Source organism: Pelophylax lessonae (assembly GCF_965119305.1).
Source record: "Pelophylax lessonae genome assembly, chromosome: 4".
NCBI lineage: Eukaryota > Metazoa > Chordata > Amphibia > Anura > Ranidae > Pelophylax > Pelophylax lessonae.
In genome coordinates, this window is record NC_138771.1 from 417,120,668 (window position 1) to 417,145,514 (window position 24,847).

The 24,847-nt window shown below is 36.4% G+C and overlaps 1 protein-coding gene across 1 annotated transcript in view; it reads left to right on the plus strand.

Moving 5' to 3' along the window:
* The window catches only part of GABRB2 (gamma-aminobutyric acid type A receptor subunit beta2), a 672,214-nt gene extending 660,609 nt beyond the window's left edge, over positions 1-11,605 (plus strand). Inside the window, exons 6-9 of the mRNA XM_082254879.1 lie at positions 4,195-4,332; positions 7,213-7,365; positions 8,776-9,020; positions 10,828-11,605. Coding sequence (XP_082111005.1) covers positions 4,195-4,332; positions 7,213-7,365; positions 8,776-9,020; positions 10,828-11,175 — 884 coding nt within the window. The 3' untranslated portion in view covers positions 11,176-11,605. The remainder of the gene's footprint in view (positions 1-4,194; positions 4,333-7,212; positions 7,366-8,775; positions 9,021-10,827) is intronic.
* Positions 11,606-24,847: the final 13,242 nt, after the last annotated feature.

The following is a 24,847-nucleotide window of genomic DNA, read 5'->3' on the forward strand; positions in this document are numbered from 1 at the left end:
TTTTTTGAGCAGTGTATATAGTATAAGTAGAAGCCAGAATTCCACCACTCTCAGACATATAAAGGCAGAAGGGTCTATTAATCCCAGCATGGAGGTAAGCTGTGGCTTTCTGGGTGCAGGACAGCAAAGCCAAAAAGGTGAAAACTTCAAAGGTCTTTTAGGAGCCCTGTGATGATGCCTGGAAATTGATGTGTACTTAAACCAGTGGGGGCCTGGTGATCAAGAGGTGTTGCAGCCTGTGCCATCCTGCCTGCCAAGTGAAATTATTTTTCCAGAAATACTATGATATGCTACAACACTACAGTGTATCAAAGGTATTTTCTTCCTTACTATCTAATAGCATGTTCTCAGCTTATGAAGAACTGTTTTTGGCACATGAAGAAGTCCGTGATAGTTGAAAGAAACTTACTTAACCTGGAGGAGCAATTTAAAGCCCTTGGTCTTTTTAAAAACAACCAAAAAACACCTTCCCCACTGAAATCAATGCATTTCCTTAATAAGCACTGATTATATGCACTTTTTAAATGTACAAGTTCAGTTCAATATACTTTCCTCTTTTGAATTCCCTTTCTATTGTTCCTTTACCTATTTCAGGTCAACTAATGCTATAATAGCATAGGTGTTTTTTTGTAATAGCTACATCTTAGAGTACATTTATTTTACACTTCACTGGTCAGAGCCTGACAAGTGAAGATTGCATATTCAATATGCTTGGATGACTAAACACATTCCTAGTTATGGTAAAATGACCTCACTGTTGACTAACTGCATTGCAGTGAATTTGACAGTTACAATATTTGCCACGTTAAAAAAATCTGTCGATTCCTTTTTTAAATTTAAAACAAATACCAATATAGATAAGTGCTGGTCTTCCTTACTTCATTTAAGAGAAAAGTGTCAAAAGTAACACTGTTAATATATATTTTTTAATATTAGACATAGCCCTTTTACTGGTTTGTAGGAAATGTAAGCAGCTCAGTTCAAGCATAAATAAAAGAGCTATCTATAGTACATGCAATGAAATGCACTAAGAGCTTTGTAGAACCACAATGTTTTTAATTTTTTGACATTCTCATGTAAAAGTGTTCATAAAAATTACCATATCTTATCAGTGTTTATCAATCTTTTAAAACCTTTATTCTTTGTATAAAAGTATGTATATACAAATGCTTTTTGATTTTACTTTTCTGGTACACGTTTTTCACTCTACATCTTAACAAAGACATACCCCTCTTAATTTGGGATTTTACAGGAAAAAAATGATGAACTGTGTTAAACAATAAATATGTGCTTTATTGGTACAAAAGCAAATAAAATAATAAAAGTTTTTATTTATATGTTACCATATATGCACATAATAACAACATACGTGGATCAAACACATTTTGCTGCATCCTTCGTCTGCAGACTGAGCTGTATCTTGTGACAGAAACACCCAAAGTGTTTCGAAGGAAGGTCTGTATCTTTTTCTGGGGTGTATGGATGCAAAGTAATAGTACTCCACAGAAATAGGTACAGAAGTACAAAAAATGCCATTTCTTTAAAAATCTTAAAAACCCATTTTGCTGCTATTGCTTTAGAACACCACCTGAACCAATACAGAGGAACACCAGTGGGGAAAAATAATATACAGACCAAAGGGTAGCCACTGCGGGAGAATTTAACATGAATCACTTCTATAAAAAAATAACACAATGTTAGAGTGCGGGTTTTTTAAATTAAAAGCTGTCCTTTAAGTCAGTGTGGAATTAGTCACATAAGGATCTCTACCCTGCGTGGTGGTCATGAATGGCCTGTCATAGCAAGACATTTTCACTCTACATTTACTGTTCACTTTCTTCAGGTCACATAAGGGTGCTTGGGAGCGATGCTTTTTTTGTTCATGGCCAGGATAAGGCCTATTTTTACTAAAAAAAAAAGGGAATTTGGTATTGCTGACATGTGACCTAATAGCCAGTGTGCGGATTGTTTGTGTGTTTGTGAGTGTTGGGGAGTGTATTTATGGCTCCATCCATGTTTTTGGTTAACCCAACAATGTAAAGAGAATTTCCATTTCCTCAAAGGTTCGTATTTATTAAGCAATGGCTGAGTTTACTACTCATTTGCAGTTTATTCTTCACTCCACAAGGCAATGCTACAGTCAGTTTTTCTGGCCAGAATTTGATATCCATTGCTTGGATTCATCATTGGTTCTTTGGAAGGACTCACCATTCATTTTTATTGATTCCCATCATTGATTGGTTCTCACAAAGGAGCCACCATGCCTATTTCTACTTATGTCTATGCTCTCACCATCTGATATATTTGCTCTAAATTTGATGCACTAAAAAAAAAAAAAGTTAACTCTAAAATATTATTTTCCACTGACTGTCAGGGAAGTATAGATCTCCCCCAAGTGGGAAGAGTGATTGGTATATACATTTTGATGATGGAACCAGGCTAAGTGCAGATCAAAAGAAATACGGCGAACCCCTTAGGAAGTCTTGAACCTTATTTCCAAACCCTTTTAAAGTCTATGGAAGTTGAAGATTTCTATTTTGTCTAAACATTTTCAAGGCTGTTGTGCAAGCTTTTATTATAAAGGGCACAGGTAGAGGGGCCCTGCCATGAGGGCCAATACAAAAGAATACCAGATAATGGGGAGTACAGATTCCTTATAAAATTCATGCCAGATCCTTATCCAGATATGCAGCTTGTGTGTCCAGGAATAGGGAGGGTGTGGCCATAGCAGACCATATGCCCTTCAACATTGAATCCCTTGCAAAGGGGGGATCCAAGCAAGACAAAGGCCTCATCCCCGATTTCTGTCCCTCAAAGGGGATGTGGTGACTTGTGGGAAAGGGCCTTATTATAAACTAGAAGCCCCTTTAATAATAAGGGACCCCCACAGATAACCACCTCCCCAGTGGAAAAATGTTACCCCTTCTTATGCATTCTAACAAAAGTAAAAATGTGAATACACAAAAATGACATCAAAAAGCTAAACAATGTCCCCCATGTAAATCCAATGATGCAGATGTGTGGCTACTGACGCTAAACAAATCCTTGGTTGGATAATTTACAAGCAGCAGCAAACCAAGGATTTGTCATTTTTCAGTAGTAGGGCATTTGCGGCTAAATTACAGATCCCCAGTTCAGTCCCATGATGTAAATTAAGTATCAATTACATCATTCAGTTATGTTCATCCAGCATAAATCACCATGCCCTACATTCATCATGACCTGACAAATGTAGCTTCACTGCACTACTGCTGGTCATGGTCATATTTTGTCAATGACATCATCTAGGATCCCTGGATACTGTGCTTTCAAACAGAAGCTGGACAGGTATTTGTCATTTAATGGTAGTGATACTACCGCCAATATATGGGAGAGCCTCGGCTCGTTTGTGTACACAGAGAAAGCTGGCAATTTGCATTGCATTGGTAAACTGGCTAAGTATTGCCAGCTTGCTCAATGGCTCACTGAACTCTGAACAGCCTGGGTTAGGGTCAAATGTACTGTAGGTTCTACTGTAACTGGAAGTTGCTCCCTACCGGTGAACTATAATAGTGTAATAGGGCCAATGTGTCTAAATGAACTTACTAATTTAAATATACTCCTTTGTAAGACCCATAGGGAAATCCCTGATGGCAAGGCAGAAGGAAACTACGAGCAAGGCTAATAAACAGTTTAACATTAACACACTGTTGCGTTATTATGTATTGTCTTAGGGCAGCCCATTGATTGTGAATTGGCTGACAAGAACCACGATGAATGAAAAAATACTTAGAACCCAATATGTATATTGTGATACGCAGTGGTGTGCTTTTCATTGTGCATTCCTTTACAGTGCATTAGGGTGCCATTTGCAATAGATGGCTCTGCAATGCCTTGCTCATAGAGCAGGTGCAGTGCCATGCATTTAGTGAATGCAAATTTGAATGCCACAGCACAAAAATGTAAGACAAAATATTTGATTTATGGAGGAGTTTTGTACACAAAATTGTAAGAAAGTAAAGGGGTATTTATCTTCCAAAGTGACATTTTTATACCAATATATGGCTATTCAATGTGTGTTTTAAGTCCTTTAGAACAACATTTGGGCTACCATTTATTTCTTTAATACTCTCTATTAAACTATAATTTTGAATATTACACACATTAGTCATTCCTTATTAGGTTGCTTATCTGTGTTTTCTGTTTCTATCTTAGATGGTTATACAACTGATGACATTGAATTTTATTGGAGGGGGGGCAACCATGCTGTCACAGGAGTTGAAAGAATTGAACTGCCACAATTTTCCATTGTAGACTACAAGCTCCTATCCAAAAATGTTGTATTTTCCACTGGTAAGTAAATATAATGTATGGGAACTGATCATTATATGTCTTCCTAAAATGCTTCATTTTTAGGCTATGTACAGTATACATAGAGGCCATGATCTTGTCCTGACAACACTATACGTTAAACAAAATAATATTGACAATTACTTAGGAGTGTATTTACAAAAATCTTGCATATAAGTTCGCCCAGTGTAAGTGTGTGTAGATTTGTTCTGTGCGAATGGGGCAAAAAACCCCATTATTAGGCTATTTCCTGTGTCGGTTGAATGGTTTTCATTGATTTAAAGCAGAACATACCACATTTGCCCACTAGATGGGTCTAAGTATCCTAGATATGGGTAATATTCTAGGGTACATTTGGTTAACTCAAGCTAATCATACTGATACAATCCAAGGAATGGGTGTGCAGAACCTAATTTGACCACTAGTCCCTGCATATAAGTCATAAAAATAGAAAGTTGATCCGCTATGACTGAACAAATGAAATGGGTGGGCAAGGGAAACCAAGGCTGAGGGGGAGATGCTAGAAAATGCTGGATGTCCTCCAACCATGAAATGAGGCAGGCTGTAACTGAATTGCTGAAACTTCCAAGGTATACTATGGGCATGTTACAGTGACCAGTAGACTCAGTAAGTAAGTAATTTCAGTACAGAAGGGGAGCTTGTACAACACTGCAACATTAAAGGTAACAAAAAGTAAAAAATATTACTGCACAGGTGATAATAACCTAAGTGAAAAAAAAGCTGCTTTCGAATTCACAACTGAACCAATTGTGCAAAAGCACACATGATAACATTTGCAGCACTAAACAAATGAAGTTCAAAGTGAATCATTAAAAAATAATCCATATAGTACTTAAACACTAAAGTACATAGTGGCAGATGAAAAAAAAAAAAACTCCATTGAAGTAATTTCCAAAGAAATGTGACTTTTCAGATGAATATCCACCTGGTGCACCTCCACTCTGATAATAGCTAGAATGTGAGCTTACCAGATCTCTAGACTCCACATTATAGGAGTCTAGACAAGCATATAAATAATGATCCATCGCTCAAAGCGAATCCCTCAGTGGTTAGACCAGAAAGGAAGGTAACACGGCTGGCCAAACAAAACCCCAGGTGTTCCTCAGACATGACCAATAAGGAAGAAAAGGAGGTCAACATAGTGTAAAATTGTAAAACACTATGTCCTGGATGTAGTCTATGTCTGAACTAACCACGCCAACTGAGATTGTATACAAGTCATTTTTATCCCGGGAATTACCATTTTAACTTCTGACTATTCACTGGATTGCTGTAAGTGTTTAGTAACCTTTTTTCAAAATAAAAGTGTTTTACGGTTTTACACTATGTTGACCCCCTTTTTCTTCCTTATTGGTCATGTCTGAGGAGCACCTGGGGTTTGTTTGGCCAGCCATGTTACCTTCCTTTCCAGTCTAACTACTGAGGAATTCACTTTAAGGGCTGGATCATTATTTAAATGCTTGTCTAGACTCCTCTAATGTGGAGTCTATAGCTCTGGTAAGCTCACATCCTGTTTATTATCATGGCAGAGGTGCATCAGGTGGATATTCATCTAAACATTCACATTTCTTTGAATATTACTTTAATAGACTTTTTTTTTCATCTGCCACTATGTACTTCAGTGTTCAAGCACTATATGGAATTTTTTTTAATGATTTACTTTGAACTTTATTTATTTAGCACTGCAATTTTTATCATATAACATTAGAGGTAAGGCCAAAATTATGTTCTAAAATTATATGTAAATCCTAAGTCATTACAATGTAAGGAAGGTGTTGATTGCGGATATCCAGACAATTTTTTTCTAAAAATGAGCTGCAAAGTACTCACTTATGTATTTACAGTGGTCAGGTGACTGCTGTTCATCTACCTTCTGTATAGTAAGGATTATGAGCACAGTCAAAATGGGTAGTCTGAGAGTTTGATTTACTAAACCTAGAGAGTGCAAAATGTGTTGCAGCTCTGAAAAGAAACCAATCATCTTCCAGTTTTTTGCTGTCAAAGCCTAATTGAATAAGTTGGAGTTAAAAGCTGATTGACTGCCATGTAGAGCTGCACCATATTTGGCACTCAGTAAATCAACTGCTGATGGTGAACCTTCCCTCCCAGAGCACCTAATGGCTAACTTAGACAGTGAGCATCAGTATAATATGACCAGAATATTAAAACATTATTAGTAAATATATGGGATCTTGGGGGAATATTCTACTTATCATTATATGCCACTTTGCTGACATGCTTTGTTTTTGAAACTCAGAATGAAGTAACTATAACTAATTAGATCTTAGAGTGGATCACTGCTGCCTTTTTTGTTACTAACTTCTCTTAATGAGCAGCATTGAAATCGAAAACTTTACCCATATTAACCTTTGAATGTGTTCATTGTCAGCAGCAAAGCTTGCAGCCAGAGATTTAACAGGTGTTGAAACCATATAAAGTGTGATAACACTGGGCCATAATGAAGCGGTTAAGCATACATCCCAGATTATAATGATAACCTTAGTATTTTCTGAGGGTTAAGCTATATCAGAATAAATCATATTGCATGTGCCACCTGCATACCTATCTCAGGTTTGCAGAGAGTTAACATCACATGGACCGTCTTCTCTAATCTAAAGTATGTCCCGTTGCAGTGTTGAAAGGCACAAAATAAAGAAAGCACATGAAAACAACCTATATATTCACACTTGAAGTACATATATCCTTAGATCTATGTATGTATTTGATGTGGGTGTATGTCTTTGTTCTGCAGCCTGTTTCACAGATCACTGTTGACATTACCAACCCCTGTCATTGACTGAGGTACAGTTATTGTTCTAATATTTTTCAAAGTCATATCATGCCTGAATTCATATTTTACAGGTTCATATCCAAGATTATCTCTTAGCTTTAAGCTAAAAAGGAACATTGGCTATTTCATCTTGCAGACATACATGCCCTCTATTTTGATCACTATTCTGTCATGGGTTTCTTTCTGGATTAACTATGATGCATCAGCTGCCCGGGTTGCCTTAGGTAAGCATCTCCCAATTCTTGTTGGCATAATGGAAATAATCATAATTATAATTGTCAGTGTAAATCCACTAGCTAGAGGTCTAGTTTAGTTGATAGTCACATAAGAACACTGTAACTCTATTATCTTAGCTTTTTCTTTCTTCAAATTACAAATATTCAATTAAAATATTGAAGTGGCAAGACTGAGCCCAAGATATCTTGTGCATAATCAGCTTCAGCTAGTGGTAAGAGTGAAGTATCATGGAGATTTCACACAGAAGCGATATGCGCCATCTTTTATTGTTTACAAAATGTATTGATAAAAATATGATTTTTAAGTGTGACAACTATAAATATAGCATTTGCAAGTTATTTTATTGAATTCATTTGTGTTGACCTATTGTGCAAACTTATTTGTAAATATACCCGAAAATATACCGACTATGCATTGGTCTAGGTCAAGAAACCTATAAATTCTAAACTGCTAGCACTAAGTGGATCCATTTCAGTAGAAATTACTTTCATAAAGTGTACACCGTAATTAACTGAAAATGTGACTGCCAGGGGTATTTCACTATTTGCAAATCTACAGTATACATTTAGCATTTACCATACTTCAGGATGGGCTGAAGAGAGTCAAAGATTGACAGCTCCAAGCAATACATCTCTGGGTCGAGCATATATATTTGTATATTTATCATGTGATTAAACTCTGTCAAGTCTACACTATTTTTCTGGGAGCAATTTGCAGTGCAGATTAAGAAATATCGTAGGTGCCTCGCTTCTCTCCCCAGCTTCTCCCCCCCCCCTTTTTTTTGTTTGTTGCCATCCCCCTTCCTCCCTTCACTCGGTGCCTCTCCTTTTCATGCTCTCTTCACACTACTTCTCTCTACCACTTCTTTTTTCTACTCTTTCCCCTCTACTGTATCTGTAAAAACTCAACAGAGACAGCTGGAATAGCTTATTGAAATGATATTCCATATATTGGTCTTCACATGTTCTTGTGCATTATATACTTATTTCTACCATTGTTACTTTATGGCTCATATGCCGTAATCTATGTTACTGTTTAGTGCTCTTTGTTTCGTTAGCCATCTTGTTGATATTACTGTGATTTGCTGCATACGCACTTTTATTTGAAATTGTTTGTTATGTATGTCAGTGCCTTCCCACTGTCATTGACTTTATAAATAGAATATTTGAAAAAAAATAAATCTTAGGATTAATTGCTCTGCTAGAAAAAAAGGCAGCATTGTGCATTAAATGAAGTAGAGGTTTTTACTTTACTAATTATTCATTGATTTAATACATGCATATTCAGGTATAAATCTGTAAAAACTGGGGAAACATAAAAAAATAATTATTAACTGAAGGTTTGCATAACCCTTTTTTTAAATAATTATGTAATTAGCAGTTTTTCTCTTTTTTTAGGAATCACAACTGTTCTAACTATGACAACCATCAATACTCACCTTCGAGAAACACTACCTAAAATCCCCTATGTGAAAGCCATTGATATGTATCTTATGGGTTGCTTTGTGTTTGTTTTTATGGCACTATTGGAGTATGCATTGGTCAACTACATATTTTTTGGTAGGGGACCACAGAGGCAAAAGAAGGCAGCAGAAAGGGCTGCTAGTGCCAATAATGAGCAAATGAGAATGGAACTTAATAAGGTATGTCATAGTATTTAATTTTAATGATTTACTGATTAATTTGGCCCCTCAACACGGTCAGTCTGCTGTAAATCACTTATGCAGTTCCTTAGACAATGACAATTCTTCAGTTTGTACTCAAAGGGTTAGTTTTTACAAAATATCTGAAAAGGTGACTTAACACCAAACCCCCCCCCCCCCTGTGATGGTGCTGACCAATTAGAATCCGACTGGTCCATCCTGGCAGTGCTGGGCAGAGAGGGTAAGAAAAGCAAAGGGATTTCATATTCCCGGATCGGTGGAGCAACTTGAGAGAGCCCTGACAGCTCAGGATCATGGAAAGTAAATATAGGAGGAATTAGGGTGATGGGGAGGGGGATCTGGTGTTAGGTCATCTTCACATATTTTCTCAAAAGGTGAACTAACACTTTAAAGTAATATTCCAGCTTTGCTATAACTTTACATAGTTTGTTTGGCCCAAGTTAATCCAAACAAGTTATTTATATTACATAACTATGCAAATGTTGCTCCCACTGTAAAATACTGCAGGAGCCTTGGCTACACACATTATGCAATGATGTGTTCCACAGCACTATGGGTGCCTTCCCATGGAAATTGTGAAGTCAGCCACCCACATCTCCATCTTGCCCAATCAAAAGAAGGCTTATATTCATTAGGAAAATGACAAGGCTTCTCATGAGTGGTGGAGAAGCATTCCGCCCAACTCTATTTAGTACTCATAGATGGTGGGTAGTCAGTAGTCACACATATTGCTGTGAAACACAGTGTCAAATACTGTATGTATATTATATTTCACACAGTGGCTGCATAATTATGCAGTGTAAATAATTTGTCTGAACTGGTTTGGCTGTTTACAGTGAAAGTAAACAAGAAGTTAGTCCCTAAAAGAGAAGTATGGGATTCAGTGTTTTTCCCCATTTATAGTTACCTAGGTGGATGCAGCATCATTCCGGTGATGCATCTGTCCCCCGGCACCTCAGCACTGAGAACAGAGTAATTTAACACCGCCGATTGCTCGGTTCTGACAGCTCCCTGAGCAGACAGCTGCTGACTGTCAGTCAGCAGCTCTCTGCTATGCACCCTCCTCACTCACTGGAGTGCTGAGCTGTGGAGGGGCAGGGAGCAGCCAGCTCGCTGAGAGGCTGAGCCAGGTGTCGGTCCAGGCACCTGGCAGATCCCGACTCCATGGTGGTGATTAAGTGGTGCCTGGACCAACATCTGTAATGTCAGCAGAGAGCAGACTACAGACTGCTCTCTGCTGAAAATGGGTCACAGAACGAACTGCACTCCTGGGTTCCATAGAAAATATACAGCCAAAACGAGCTTTGGCTGTACATCTCCTTTAAATACTTTTTCAGCAAAAGCTATGCTACCTCTGGCACTAAATGCCAGAGTACCAATCTTTTAATCACTGCTTTGGAACATAGGGTATTAATGCTCTGGTACAATTTGCTTACAAATGGATCCATCTGAACTGTAGTCCCTACTTCAGCAGGAATACCAGAAAAAGTATTTCAGAGATAATTTTGCCATAAATGAATTAAATGAATGTATTTGATTATTATTGTTATATTAAGTTCTATTTTATTATACCATTATATTAAATTCTTCTTGTCATTGATACTGTATATTGATAGAGGTTATTTATTTTTTTCCTAATCTGCTGAAACCACTGTTATCCTAGCTCAGGCATTTAGTGTGCTTTTATAACCTTACTATCTTGTGATTTTTTTTTTTTAATAATGTAAAATTGATATCAACATATCAAGGTAAAAGGGTTATGGCTCTTGTTTTTATTCTTTCTCAGATGGATCCACATGAAAATATTTTGCTTAGCACACTTGAAATTAAAAATGAGATGGCAGCGTCAGAAGCTGTTATGGGTCTTGGTGATCCAAGAAGCACCATGCTAGCCTATGACACCTCCAGCATTCAGTACCGAAAAACCGGATTACCAAGGCATAGCTTTGGACGCAATGCCTTAGAACGACATGTGGTACAAAAAAAAAGCAGACTACGGAGACGTGCATCCCAGTTGAAAATAACCATACCTGACTTGACTGATGTAAATGCCATTGACAGATGGTCACGCATGATCTTTCCTGTGGTTTTTTCATTCTTCAACATTGTCTACTGGCTATATTACGTGAACTAAGACTAAAAGCCATGCAGTAGACAAGAACTGGATGTCTGTTCTATTTATGTGTGAAACAAGAAGTGGGGCTTAGGAAAAAAAATTCAGGACACAAGCTGTTTAAAACACCTTAGTTGCTGGCACGTTTCACCATTCTGTATGTATAAAGTCTTTGAAGACTCATTAGAAGCATTATTACCTCCCATCTACTAGGATGTCCAAGGTTGCTTTTATATACTTGATAAGGCTTTTCCCTGTGTGCATAAAAGTGTACTGAAGAATGACTCATACTTTACATGTTTGATAAATGCATATGATATTAACTATTCATTCTTCTTAACCCTTTATTCCAATAACAAGCTAACATATCTATTGCACCTACATTTGTTTTCGTAGATATTTTACTTGTATTGCTAATTTATTTTTTATACACATAAACTTGAAAAATGTTGTGCCTCTTGTTGAAGTTCTTTATAATGCTAATGACCATTTTTTTTTTTGCATTTGCCACATTTTATGTTTAGTTTCCTAATACATTATTGCTTTTTCATTCAAAACTGGAATGAATTATAGATAAAAATATCAATTATTACAGGTCATCACAATCTTTTTTTGAATATCATTGGCAATACATGATTTCATAAATAAATCCTCAAAAAAGATTCAAATTATATCACATTTTTTTAATAAGACCATAGCAATCGTCAAACCTATGGTAGGCATTTTAATTATATGCAACTAACAAAAGTTTGTAGAGCAGAATGTAGAAAAAAAAGTATAATAATTATAATATAATGAATTGATGTCTACCCTTCCTTAAAGTGTATGTCAGGATGAAAATAATATGTAGTATATCTCTGCAGCACATGTCCATTTACCCATGCTTTATCTATTTAAAGACCATGTAAGTACAGAAATATTTCTTCTGAGCTACCAAAATTGCTATTGATGGTTCGAATCTCAGCCGGTTAAGCAGTAACTAGCCGAGATTTGAACCATGTGTGGGCAGTTTGTATGTACCAAGTTGATATATCAATCAACTAGGGTACAACCGGCCTGCCAGATTCACTTGCCATTATCCCTAACTGCTGCTATAGCCGCTAGCAATAATAATTGTCTTCTCCTGGTGGGCACGGCCTCCCCTGACTGTCCTGCTCCCCTGCCAGAAGCAGACAATTGCTCGGCAGGAGGGAGTTCTCTGTCAGCACTGTCAGTGTTGATGGGGGAATCAGTTAAATTTCTTTCCTGCAACCAATGGTTGCAGGAAAGAAATTCACACCATCTATGGTCTGCCTTAATTTCTGTAGGATTTTGTCTACATAAATTACAGGAAAGTATTTCAGCCCTGCCTAGTTGAATTTAGCTAAATAAATTAATTCTTCCCATCATCTCCACAGCCTAGAGCAATGATGGCTAACCTTGGCACTCCAGATGTTTTGGAACTACATTTCCAATGATGCTCATGCACTCTTCAGTGTAGTTGAACATCATGGGAAATGTAGTTCCAAAACATCTGGGGTGCCAAGGTTCGCCATCACTGGCCTAGAGATTAGTTGTTCAGTAGAGCAAGATAAGAACAGGGAAAGCTAACTGAACCCTGTGAGGTAACAGAAAGTGTGCCCAGGACACAATCTCAGCTCTGAATTTCTGACAAGATCATCGGGTATCTTTTTTTTTCAATTCTGAAACAGATATAATAATTAGCTTTTACAAGACTATTTAACAAAGCAAAAGGGTGCTAGTAAGAGAAGCTCATGACTAAAGATAATAGACATACACTTTAAAAATAGAATGACCTTGATCAATAAGGAACTGTAATAATGATCTTTCTTTTTTAGTCATTTTGTTTTCAGTGTTCCATGTCCATTTTTGGTTAAACAATGCTACACAGAGAAACGTAGCACACAGCCTATATGTGGTAATTGCTAGTCTTGGTCGTGGTATTCTAAAGGTGACTTGAAAATTGTAAAGTTCATAGTCGACTTCATTCAGAACCATGAGATGCTGATTTATATTTTAATGTGCTTGTGGATCATATTGTCATGGAAAGCATGAATACACTGTACACTAGAATGTGGATTTAGAATTACCATAGGAAAAATACAGAATGTAAACTCATGAATAGAATGTACATGTTGTAGCCAATCTGCTTCCTTAACCAAGTGCCACATTTATAAGCTTTGCCTGCTTTTTGAGATAAGGGACTGTATCAGCTCCTTACATATTGCATGCTAGCATTATTAGAGGGCTCTATGCATAGGGTACAAAAAGTTACAAGGGCAGCATAGGAACACATCCTTCAGCATGATTCAGAATCACCTTATACATGCTTCCTGCTTGCAAGCTAACTCCTTTCACCTTGAGCTTAGTTACACTAAAAGAAACAGAACATGAATTAAGGTGTGCTATTATTTCTGTTACTATGCTATTTATCAAGAATCGATTGTTAAATTGCAACACGGGGAAATTGTTATGTTAAGATGTAGGGAGCAACATAAATAACTAGATGTTAAAAAGGAAGTTTATGAATTAATGCTAAGCTGTCTACCCCTTGCTGAAAAATCACCCCTGAGTGTGGATTACTTAGAAGGTTTTCTGAGTGTACATTACTTGATCTAAATACACACAATAAATCATTATAGTTATCTATTACAACTATTATTATTACAACTAATTATGCTAAATCTATTGTTATATGTCAAATATCTGCATCATGATGCAAGTCTCATCATTTGCTAAAAATGGAGTAAAATGTATGACTTACACATTTGTGTTTTATTGCACCTCAGCCAAGTTGCTGGGCACTTCCTCTGCTCCACTGCATTAAAATGAATATAATTTTGCCTTCCGCTTTTTACAGGACTTTATTCTATTTGAAGTACTTGAAGGGAAATTGTAAATTTTCCTATAGATACTTTGTACACTTAGCAGTATATATGAAGCAGTAAATGCAACATTTACACATTTAAAGGTGATCAATCATTTCTAATATATACCACATCCACCCAAAAAAGTCCCTTGCAATGAAAATTTGGTGAATATCACATTCACTGCTTTATACATACATGCCCCTTAGAGAGTTATTGGCTTTTTTGGAGAACAAGAAATTGCAATAACATTGCCTATTGTCATTGTCTATTAGAACCTTAACACCAATCATGCTAACGTGGGTATGCTTCAAACACCCTATCAAGGTGTACGTTTAATAAACGGTGGTAATTCTTGCATTATCAATGTTCTATTAACCATCTCTAACACTGCCAATTTTTACTCCTGCTTTGAGGCTGTTTAATAAATAGTGTAGTGTTAACTCCAGGTCTGTGATAAGCTCTGTTAGCTAGCAGGGTGTGAGCACAGTGTTAGAGGGTAAAAGGAACATGGGGAAGCTTTACCTAGCTGCACGACAGCCATCCTATGTAGGAAAACCTACGATCCGCAATAAAAGGATCGTGATTATTTCTCAAAAATGTTTTTAAAAAAAAACACATGCAAAAGCACATACACACCCCTATATTATTATTATAAAGTATATTTTTATATATATATATTTTTTTAAATCTACTATTCCCTTACCATCCTCCCACCCTAAAGGATCATAGGGTAATCCTCAGAACCGAGTTATGGGGTTAAAATATAACCAATAAATAAATTGAAAACATATACACACACACCTTTATTAAAATAATAAATTAATAATAATAATTATTCAATTATTAATATTTTTTTTTATATTATATATAAATCTCACCCCACCCACCCCTAGCTAACTGCAGCCATTTCCAGACACATTGCTTTTTCTCTTTTAGGGTCGGTTTATACCATGTCCACACATGAATCGCACAAAAATGTACTGAGATTTCTTGTGCGATTCAGCCTGCATGCAAAACCCACTCCATTTGTAAACTGCAGCAGGTGTCATTAGAAAGTTAATGACACTCCAAATGCAAGTTGGAAACATATTGCGTGTTCCCACACCTGCCCACAAAAGATCAGGTTACAATGCAGTTTAAAAAGAAGTGCATGCACTACTGTTAGTGCATTGTGGTGTGGTTTTAGCTCATTCAAACTGAATGGGATGACATTGCACCGCACAAAACCACATGTGAATCTCACAGGAATGCACAGCTTGTTCCTGTGTGATTCATGTGTAGGCATAGTATGAACCGGCTCTGAATGGGATCAAATCGCACTACACTGCACTAAAAGAAGGGCATGCACTACTTTTTAAATCACATTGTAACCGTATCACAAGTACCATGCGATCCAGAGTGGGCAAATGCAATGAATTTGCAAACTGCATTTGGGGTGTTGTTACCTATTGACACCCATTGCAGATCACAAATGGAGTTTGTTTTGTATGCACTTTGAATCGCACAGGAACTCATTGTGCATTTCTGTGTGATTCATGTGCTGGCATGGTGTAAACCAGCCCATAGAAAGAGTACATATCAATCCTACATGTCAGCTGCCAAGCATCAGACATGCTAAGGCTGGCCATGCATTCATTTTTTTTTTTTTTCAACCAGCGAGTTAAACTAAAAAATGACTTGATTCACCTATTCACACACTCGATTTATGTGGAATCATTTCCACTGAGCTATTGTTTTCTGACGGCAGGAATACTTCCTCTCTGTCAGAATACTGATCAATACTGCAGGCTATACCTGGCAGCACTAATTGATCAGAATAAACCCGACAGGCTGGCTGTACAGAAGTCCATCTACTACTCGATTTCTGTACAACCAGCCTGTCCATACATTGATGGAATTTCAGTTGGTCTCTGCTTGACCAGCCAAATTTCGATTAATGTATGACTGGCATAAGATAGTGGTTTCATGCAGTAGGAAATATGCACCTCTCTGTCATTGAGGTCTACTGCACTCTTTTCTCAGCATAGATGTCTACTCTGCTCTGCCATTATATTTGCATTGTATGTGAGTGCTGCAGACACAGGGTTCTAGATGAACACATACCCTGCAGTCTCTAATAGTGTTGTCCTGAAGCATTTATTGACCACAATGAGCAGTGAAATTCCTCGTCTACACTGAAAAAAGGCTTTAACACCTGGTTTGACTTGTTGTTAAATTCAGGGGATTTAACACCAAGTTTACACCGGTGTTAAGACTTTTTTTTAACTTACACAGTTTATTAAACAGGTATATTCCTATACATTCCTATACTAACACTGTAGCTAACACAGAGACAACACAGTATAGTGAAGAGAGGAGATATTTGGTTCCTACCTTAGTTAACACAGTTTATTAAACAACTCTTAGGAAATACCACCCTGATTCTCTGTGATAAGGTCTAACACAACCTAACACCTGCTTAACACTGTTTATTAAACGTACACCCAAGTTAGAGAAAATGTCTATTTTTTTAAACTCTTAGATTAATTGGATATTTGAAGTAGATACCGATTTGCAGGACTGGTACAAAACATTCTTTATTAGCAATAATATAATATAATATAATATAATATAATATAATATAATATAATATAATATATGTCCATACTGTATATGGGTGGGCCCTGGTAATTCTTCGCACTATCATTATATTTAAGACAAGGCACACCTGGTTTTCATATTACAATAATTCTAGCTCGACTTTGTTTAATAAGAACATTTTATAGTCAAATATATGCATACACAGTATGCTACTGTATTTCCACATGTAGTAGTGTCTAGCTATTGATTTCTGTATAAAAACCTGTATTTCCAAATTTGTATACAGCACATTGGTTATCAGCATTGTCTGTGTAATCACATGCTGCATTTAGTTGTTTGCAGTAGAAAACTTATGTAAAACTTTAGGCCAAGGAAATCTGCATTCAGATTGGTTGATTCAACTCACAGCATCATATTGCTTCTTCCACACATGAAAACAAAGTCTAAAGCATTGCACACTCCAAAACTTAAATCTTTAAATATATTTACCTCGGGGTTATGGCAAGTTAAAAAATACATTTATTTTTGTAACAATGGACAGAAATATAGCAGACCTTAAAATCTTTTTCTTTCTTTTATTAATCTAGGCCACAATGTCCATATGAACATCAAAGGGGAGCAGTTCCATTGAGAATAGAGACAGTTTCATTCAGAATTTCTAGAGGCGACGTTGTTCTTTCTATAAAGAGCTCAGAGCCAATCAAAGTAATGACATTCAGAAACAGCCATATTATAAAGGAAACATGAAACATAATGTTTTCCTTAACATTCAGGCAAAACGGAATGCATTGCCAATATGCATTGTGAAACTTAATTGCTAACAAAAATTGTTAAGCAAGGTGACAATCCAGCAAATAAGGTGTTTTTGAATGTTCAGAGGTCAGAAGCAGAGCTTAATACTTTTTCAAAGTATTGGTGGGTTTGCAACATATTGCAGAGCAATGTGCTGATGACCTTATCAAATGTAAAGTTTAACTATGGACTATTTTATGGTACAGCTTTAAAGAGATGTGTTTGTAAATACATGTTGTAAATGACTGCTAGCAAGTATGATAGAATGCATTTCAAAATCTAAAGAACTCATGAATTATGTGTCTGTGAAGAATCCATGAAGAATGTTCTGTTTATATTCAATACAAATGCAGGGTATTATTGGGTAAATTATTTTACAATGTCTATAGATACAATCTTTTCTCATTCTTAAATATATATAGATATATAAATGTATGTAAAGAGGTTATATAATTCTAGAACATTTTTACATTGAATATATAAATAGGACACATTTATTTAATTTATGAAAAAAGCACAAACTATGTAGAAGCAAATTGACCAACTGCATAATACAGGAATCCCATTGTCCAATCATAATTTATTTATACTCAAATGTAGAAGGGGTATAAAATCCAGACTCACATCTCAGTTAAGTTTCCAGTACTTGAATTGTAGCTAGGTGATCAATATACGTATATATATATCAAACCATGTATGTGTATGTGAGTGGCGGATGATCAAAGGAATAAGCTAATACCAATTTTTTATGGTTCAATAAATAAGAACACTTTCCTTATGGTAACTGATTAAAGAAACCTTACGGCTATATCTTGTAAATTGGGCATTCTTGACTGCACTATTAAAGGGGTTGTGTAGGCAAAATGTGAAAAGATGTTAGGTGGATTGCTAAGTCGAAGCAAGGTGTTTTTCCCAGCAACAATTCTGAATCAATGTTTATAGTGCTTTCGATACCTGTCAAACTTGGTGCTTTTTTCTTGCTGGTTCTCATGGCTGGCACTGCAATGCAACAGATATATTTGGAGAAAAATTGGAAGGCTACAGACTGACATATAAATCCTAACGAAGAAATGAGTCACAAAGAGGCCCAATGGTATTGTGGGGTATAATTTAATATCAATTTTTTGTGTTGCTCATGCTGCTGTGAATATCAGGGAATTGCAGTATTTAATAGTCAGAACAATTTTCTGTTGTTACTAAGGCATCTATATCCCCCCTAATCACTCCTTGCACTATAATAACACTCTGTATCAGTGAAAGTCATATGTTGAAACTGCCTGACACAACCCCTTTAATTACAAAACAATACAATGTATATTAGTAATTTAGGAATCCTTCTGCATTGTCCATTAGACTAATCTTCTCATTGCTTGTCTATTTCCTATTTTTTATATCAATGCTGATAATCAGTGAAATGAACAATACATACAACTTCTATACTACCAAGAGAAGCAAAAATATGATGATTTTTAGAAATTAGGTTTAAAGTGTTGTAAATAATAATTCACTGTAATTGTAGTGATGCTTTAAATTTTGCTATACCTGTACATAGGTCATATGATGTGAGCACCCATTAAAGCTAACCATTTGTAAATAAGATAAAGAATTTCTTAAGACATTTTTAAATTCTTATTTGTACTTAATAGCAAGGCAAAAATGATAAAGCTCAGTTAAAGTGTTCTAGCCTACGTGTAAATAACGAAAAGTGCTATATTTTATTTGACAATGGCTTTCTGTACTCACCTATGTCTGGTCTGCAGTAAAGAATGCTTTGCTTTAGTAACAAAATTACCATTCTGCTTGCATGTTTTTCGTTTTTTTTTTTTTGGTGAGAGCTAATGAAGAGGACATTATAAGCGGATATAATATATCTTTGTAAGAAACTATTTTAACAGTGGGATGAAAGCTGGTCTGAAATTTGTATGGAAGTGGGTAGAATCATAACAAATTATGAAAATAAAATATTTCCATCCCGTTTAACAGCTTTTGAATGTACAAACCCTGTACTGTAAAATAACTTTCTAGCATCAATTAGAATGAAGAAAAATATATTGACAATCAGAGCAATATAGCCCAGTAAAATTGTAAGATGTGTAGATTACACTTTTTTTGTTTTGTCTTTAAGTTTGTAGACTAGGAAAATATTGTTTAACCAATATTTTCAAATGAATCCACATAGAAATTGTTAGTATACAATTTAATGGTTGCAGGGAATAGATACACTCCCTGATTCTCCCCAGATCTTCTAGGATCCTGGCCAAAGCTGGCTCTTTGGGCCAGTCAAGGAGGATGCTCCAATACAATCATCCATGCCCCCACCCCATGTTCAGCTTTGTTTTAAATTGTGCTGTCAACTTTCTTGCATAGATCTTGTCTTATACTTCCAGGAGACAATAGGCTTACATGATATAGTACCAAGAAACAACATGCTTTCATAATAAGGCAGTAGAAAGATACATGCAAAATTATTACCAATTTATTGTTCTGAGTTACTACAATTTTCACACTGCTCTTTAGCATATTAAACAAGTCTAATATTGTGGATCAGAGATATGTTTTAGCGACAACTTAGCTTGAACTGACTAGCATTGTTAACAAAAAAGACATGCAAATGTCTCCTGTCCTCAAATGTTGCGTAAAAACCAATTAAACGACGGCTGAATTGTTGGCATCTAGAATCTTGCTGCCCTCTCAGGATGATGTGTATCCATGTAAACTGAAAGCATAAAAGAGAAGGGCGCACCGACCTAGTGCACTGTCGTAAAACATTTAATGGAATATCATAAAAACCATGCCATACTTTATACTCACAAGAGTATGCTAGGTATAAGCATAAAAAGAGAGGATTCCTTCGGCTATCCAAAGACCGCAGGAACAACTCACTTAATTACGACAAGAGAAATTGAAGGTGTCCATATGGATAGGGCTTACACATTACGCGATGAATCATGGCTCTGAGGAAGAGGATTCTCCCTCAAAATGCATAAGCCCTATCCATATGGACGCCTTCAAGTTCTCTTGTCGTAATTAAGTGTGTTGCTCCTGCGGTCTTCGGATAGCCGAAGGAATCCTCTGTTTTTATGCTTATACCTAGCATACTCTTGTGAGTTTAATGTATAGCGTGGTTTTTATGATTTTCCAATAAATGTTTTACAGTATTACACTAGGTCGGTGTGCCCTTCTCTTGTCTTTTATGACTAGCATTGTTACCAATACTCCAATCCAATTCAGAACCTCTTTACTCTACTCAAAAGTAACAATTGAGCTTTAAATTGTTTTAAGTAGAACAAGCTGGCTGCCCAGAATGTACAATTTCATTCAGGTAATGTTGGGCTCCAGGCTATATATATGCCCAGAAATGCTTTCCCTGAAGGTAAACTGATGTTTTGTGAACACCATTGTTTTCCTAAAGGAAATCATTGCAAGGTAGGCTCAGTATCACTTGTGTGACATAGTTCCTGAAATGCACAGGCAATGTCATCAAATCACTCTTCCGCTGTCAGACATTAGGTTGGGTAAAATACACATGATACTATTCCTTCCACCTTTACAATCCAGAAGCAGGGAAGCCTGTAAGAGGTTATGTTTTCTTGTTTTCAACTCTACAATCATACCAATGATTGGACTGGACATTTTGAATATAGTTGCAGATATTCTTACATAGCACTGTTAGTTGTCTCATTCCCTGCTTCTGTTGTATAGAGATGCTTTACGTCACTATTGAATACATGCAGTATACTGTACATACTCTCTAGAGCAATAGTTCCCCCTGGGAAATGCAAGTGTCAAAATTAATGATCAATTCTCTTTTTTGTTGAATGCACCTTGATTGCTGCAACATATGCAGCACTGATACTGATGTTCTCTACTTTCCTAATACTTTTGTCTTTCTATATGCTGTATTTGGATCATGCTATTGTTAAGCATGTAGGAACTCCTCAGATCAATGCCTTTAACTCATCTAATTCCTGGGTTTAATTCCTCACAGTGGGTACCCCGCAGATAGATTGTTAAAACACACTTATTACATTTGGACCAGATATTATGTTGCAGACTTTTAAGATTAAAATTCTATATGAGCCAATATATTGAATACAGTGAAAATAAAATTAAAGACATTTATAAGAGCTTTCACGGTTACATGGGATGGGAATCTTTTATCCTCATGATTTTTCAACAACTTCATTATATATTTTATTTGCATGTTTATAACTTCATAATAATGCTTATTATGTTATCTATATTATTCATTACACAATGTATAACTCTTTTAGTGTAATTAAATCTTTTGTGGATGTAAAACATTTCCAATATTCAGCTTTCATTTTAACATAAACTATCAATTGCATTTATTTAAAATAATAATAAAAATTAATAACAAAAAAGTATAAAGGGCTTAAATGTGACCAATTAAGCATTGCTTGGACAATACACAATCACAGTTCAGGCTATTGAATTTCAAATTTTTTAAAGGCAAGGTTTGTATAGGTCAATAAACTATAACTATGTCACAAACCTTGAAATAGGATTAACAATATGTAGAGGTTTCTTTGTTGTGGCAAACAAATGACAACATCAAGGAAACAGACTGCATGTGGTAAATTTATCCATGTACATGGTATAGGGTCAGCTAACTTAAAATTTCAGGCAATCAATTGGATACTTTAGGAAATAAAAATGTAAAATCATTTTTCCATATTTGCTAAACTTTGGAACCTGCATTGATTTTTATTAACCAGGCTAGAGGTAAAAGTTAATTGTCTCCCAATTATATCCAGAAGCCTATTTGAAGTTAACTATGTGATTTATCCTACTACCCTGTCTAGCAGTAACTGTGCATAGAGGTTGTTGTAAACTCTTTATTACATGTCACAGCTAAGGATGAGCTTGGGTTTGGTCCTAACCCAAAAGGCAATTGTAAGTGCCAATGAATTGCAAACAGGAGATTGATGATATTGATGTCATGAGCATCCCCACCCCTTTGTGCACATGCAACTGCAAAGTGGGGGATCCTCCACCCCCTCAACTGGCCTGGCACTGACACCTGCCTTCCAAGTTTGGACTAAACCGAGGCTCAACCCTAGTTACAGCTCACTAGCAATCCCTAGATAGCAGTCATGACTCTCTGTGCAAAAAGCCTTCTTTACTTACTGATCTATAATTTCATAGCAATAAAGAGCCTTTAACAGCACATATTCATTCTATGTGTTTGAAAAGCTATATACTGCAACTCTAAAACTTAATTCTACATAGAAAGCTCACATACAGTGAACTAACTGGATTTTTCAATGTGCTAAAGTAAGCTGTCCTGATGCTGCAGTGCGGGATAAGGGCATGAACGGCAAAGAATGACCTCACAGAATTACATATATGCTAAATTAGTTATAATGTACAATTTGTATTGCATCCATGACTGTAGGCATTTGCCTGCAGTTTAGCTTGAAAGTGACCCTGTGCTTTGTGCTGCATGGGTAACAGGCTCACTTTAATTCTCACCCCACCAAAGGCATATATGCACCTAACCTTTTAAAACCCGTTGAATGGGGTGGGATGAGAGTCAGCTTCCCCATGTAGGCTGAAAATCACAATTAGAAGCCTACATAGGGTTTCTTCTCTCCAATTCCAGCACCTTAACAAAACCTACATAGGCAATGCATATGTTCCCGTAATTTGTTAGTTAGCTCTTACTAAGTTCAACATCTCATAGCTATTATAGAATCTGGAACTGTTAATGGTTCTCACAGTCATCACGTAATCCTGAGTCTTCCACCTCTTGTTTTTAATGAACCTAAAGAAAATAATTAGCAGATGATTTACTTAGATGCCTATGTCTTAGGCCTTTAAAACCCAGCCAACTGCATGAAAAAAGATGACCCTGCTGTCCTGTAGATGTCTAATTATGTGTAACAAATAGTAAACAGAAATATCAAATGAACCCAAGTAGAGAACTACCAATGCTATCTAGAAAATGCTAAACTCCCATATCCACAGGCTTTCTAGTCAAATGCTGTGATTTCCATTCCATCGCATGCAGCTACATTTAAATGGAAAATGCAAAGATTGACATGAAAAAGCAGTGGTTGACTTGCTTTTTCTGCAGTTCATATGCACCTTTTTAAGACATGCAGAGGGAATTTACTAAAATTGGTGCACAGAGAATCTGGTGCAGCTGTGCATAGTAACCAATCAGCTTCTAACTTCAACTTGTTCAAAATAAAACCTAGTAGCTGATTGTTAGCTGGTTACTATGTACAGCTGCATCAGATTCTCTGTGAACCGGTTTTAGTCAATCAAAACTGTGTCCAAAGAAATGCAGGTAAATTAAGGCAATGCAGGTCAGATGCAGCCTGTGAACTGCTCAATTATAGTCAAAGGACTTTGCTAACCTGTATTTGAGGTGTTTCAAATGCAACTACAAGGTAGGGAAACAATAACTGTTCACATAAACCCTAGCTGCACTAAAGTAAAACATTTCCATGGAGATTTCCAAAATCTGAGATTTTTTTTATAATCCTCTGAATTCAACTTTTATTCAGCTTTTTGAAGGTGTACTGGGAGTATAATTTTTTAAACATGCACTGCACTACACATGCACAATGCACTCACTGTGCATTTTGTATCACTTTCACAGTGGTTTTGAATCTAACTGATGGCTGGTAGAAACATCCAATTAACTAACGTATGTTTTCTGTACTCAAGAGACAGCAAGATATCTGTAGTGGGTGTGGTTGAAAATAACTCTCCTGCATTATTAGCATGAATCTCATATACAAAAAAAAAAAAAAGAATACCGACAACTGGCAGCAGGGTAAACTAGCTCACTACAGCTATGCCTAGACAAAAAATGAAGTATTATTCAGTTTGCCAGTGTTTCTTGTATGCTCCCTGTGTGATACCCAAATCACCCTAGTATCAGAGTTCTTTGATGTGTCCAATCCTAAATGAAAGAGATAGTAAACAGCCACTGAAATACAAATTAAGTGGGGGGATTAAGTCATAATGTACTAATATGCATTGTATACTAGTACATTATGACATACATGCATGTAAAGTGGAGCCCTCCTGCACTGTCATGGATCCCCAGCAATGCCATGTTCACCTGATCTTCTTCCAGGTTTGTGGGCTCCAGCTGTATCAATAGCCAGACCTGCAGCGATGTCACTCAGCATTTGGCTCCGGCATGGAGCTTTGAAGGTACAGCATGGGTAAGCCATCCTTTCAGAGAACATGCGCCGGTGATGTCACTATCGCTTGTGAATATCTCCTAAACAGTGCAAGTGTAGGAGATATTCACTGTACCTACAGGTAAGCCTAATTATAGGCTTACCTGTAGGTACAAGTTAAAAAGTGTAGTTTTCCTCAACTTTAAGTAATACATCATGAGGTCTGATACTTTAGAGCTTTAAAGCTCTTTCAACAGAGGCCATTTCTTGACTTTTTTGGTAAAATAA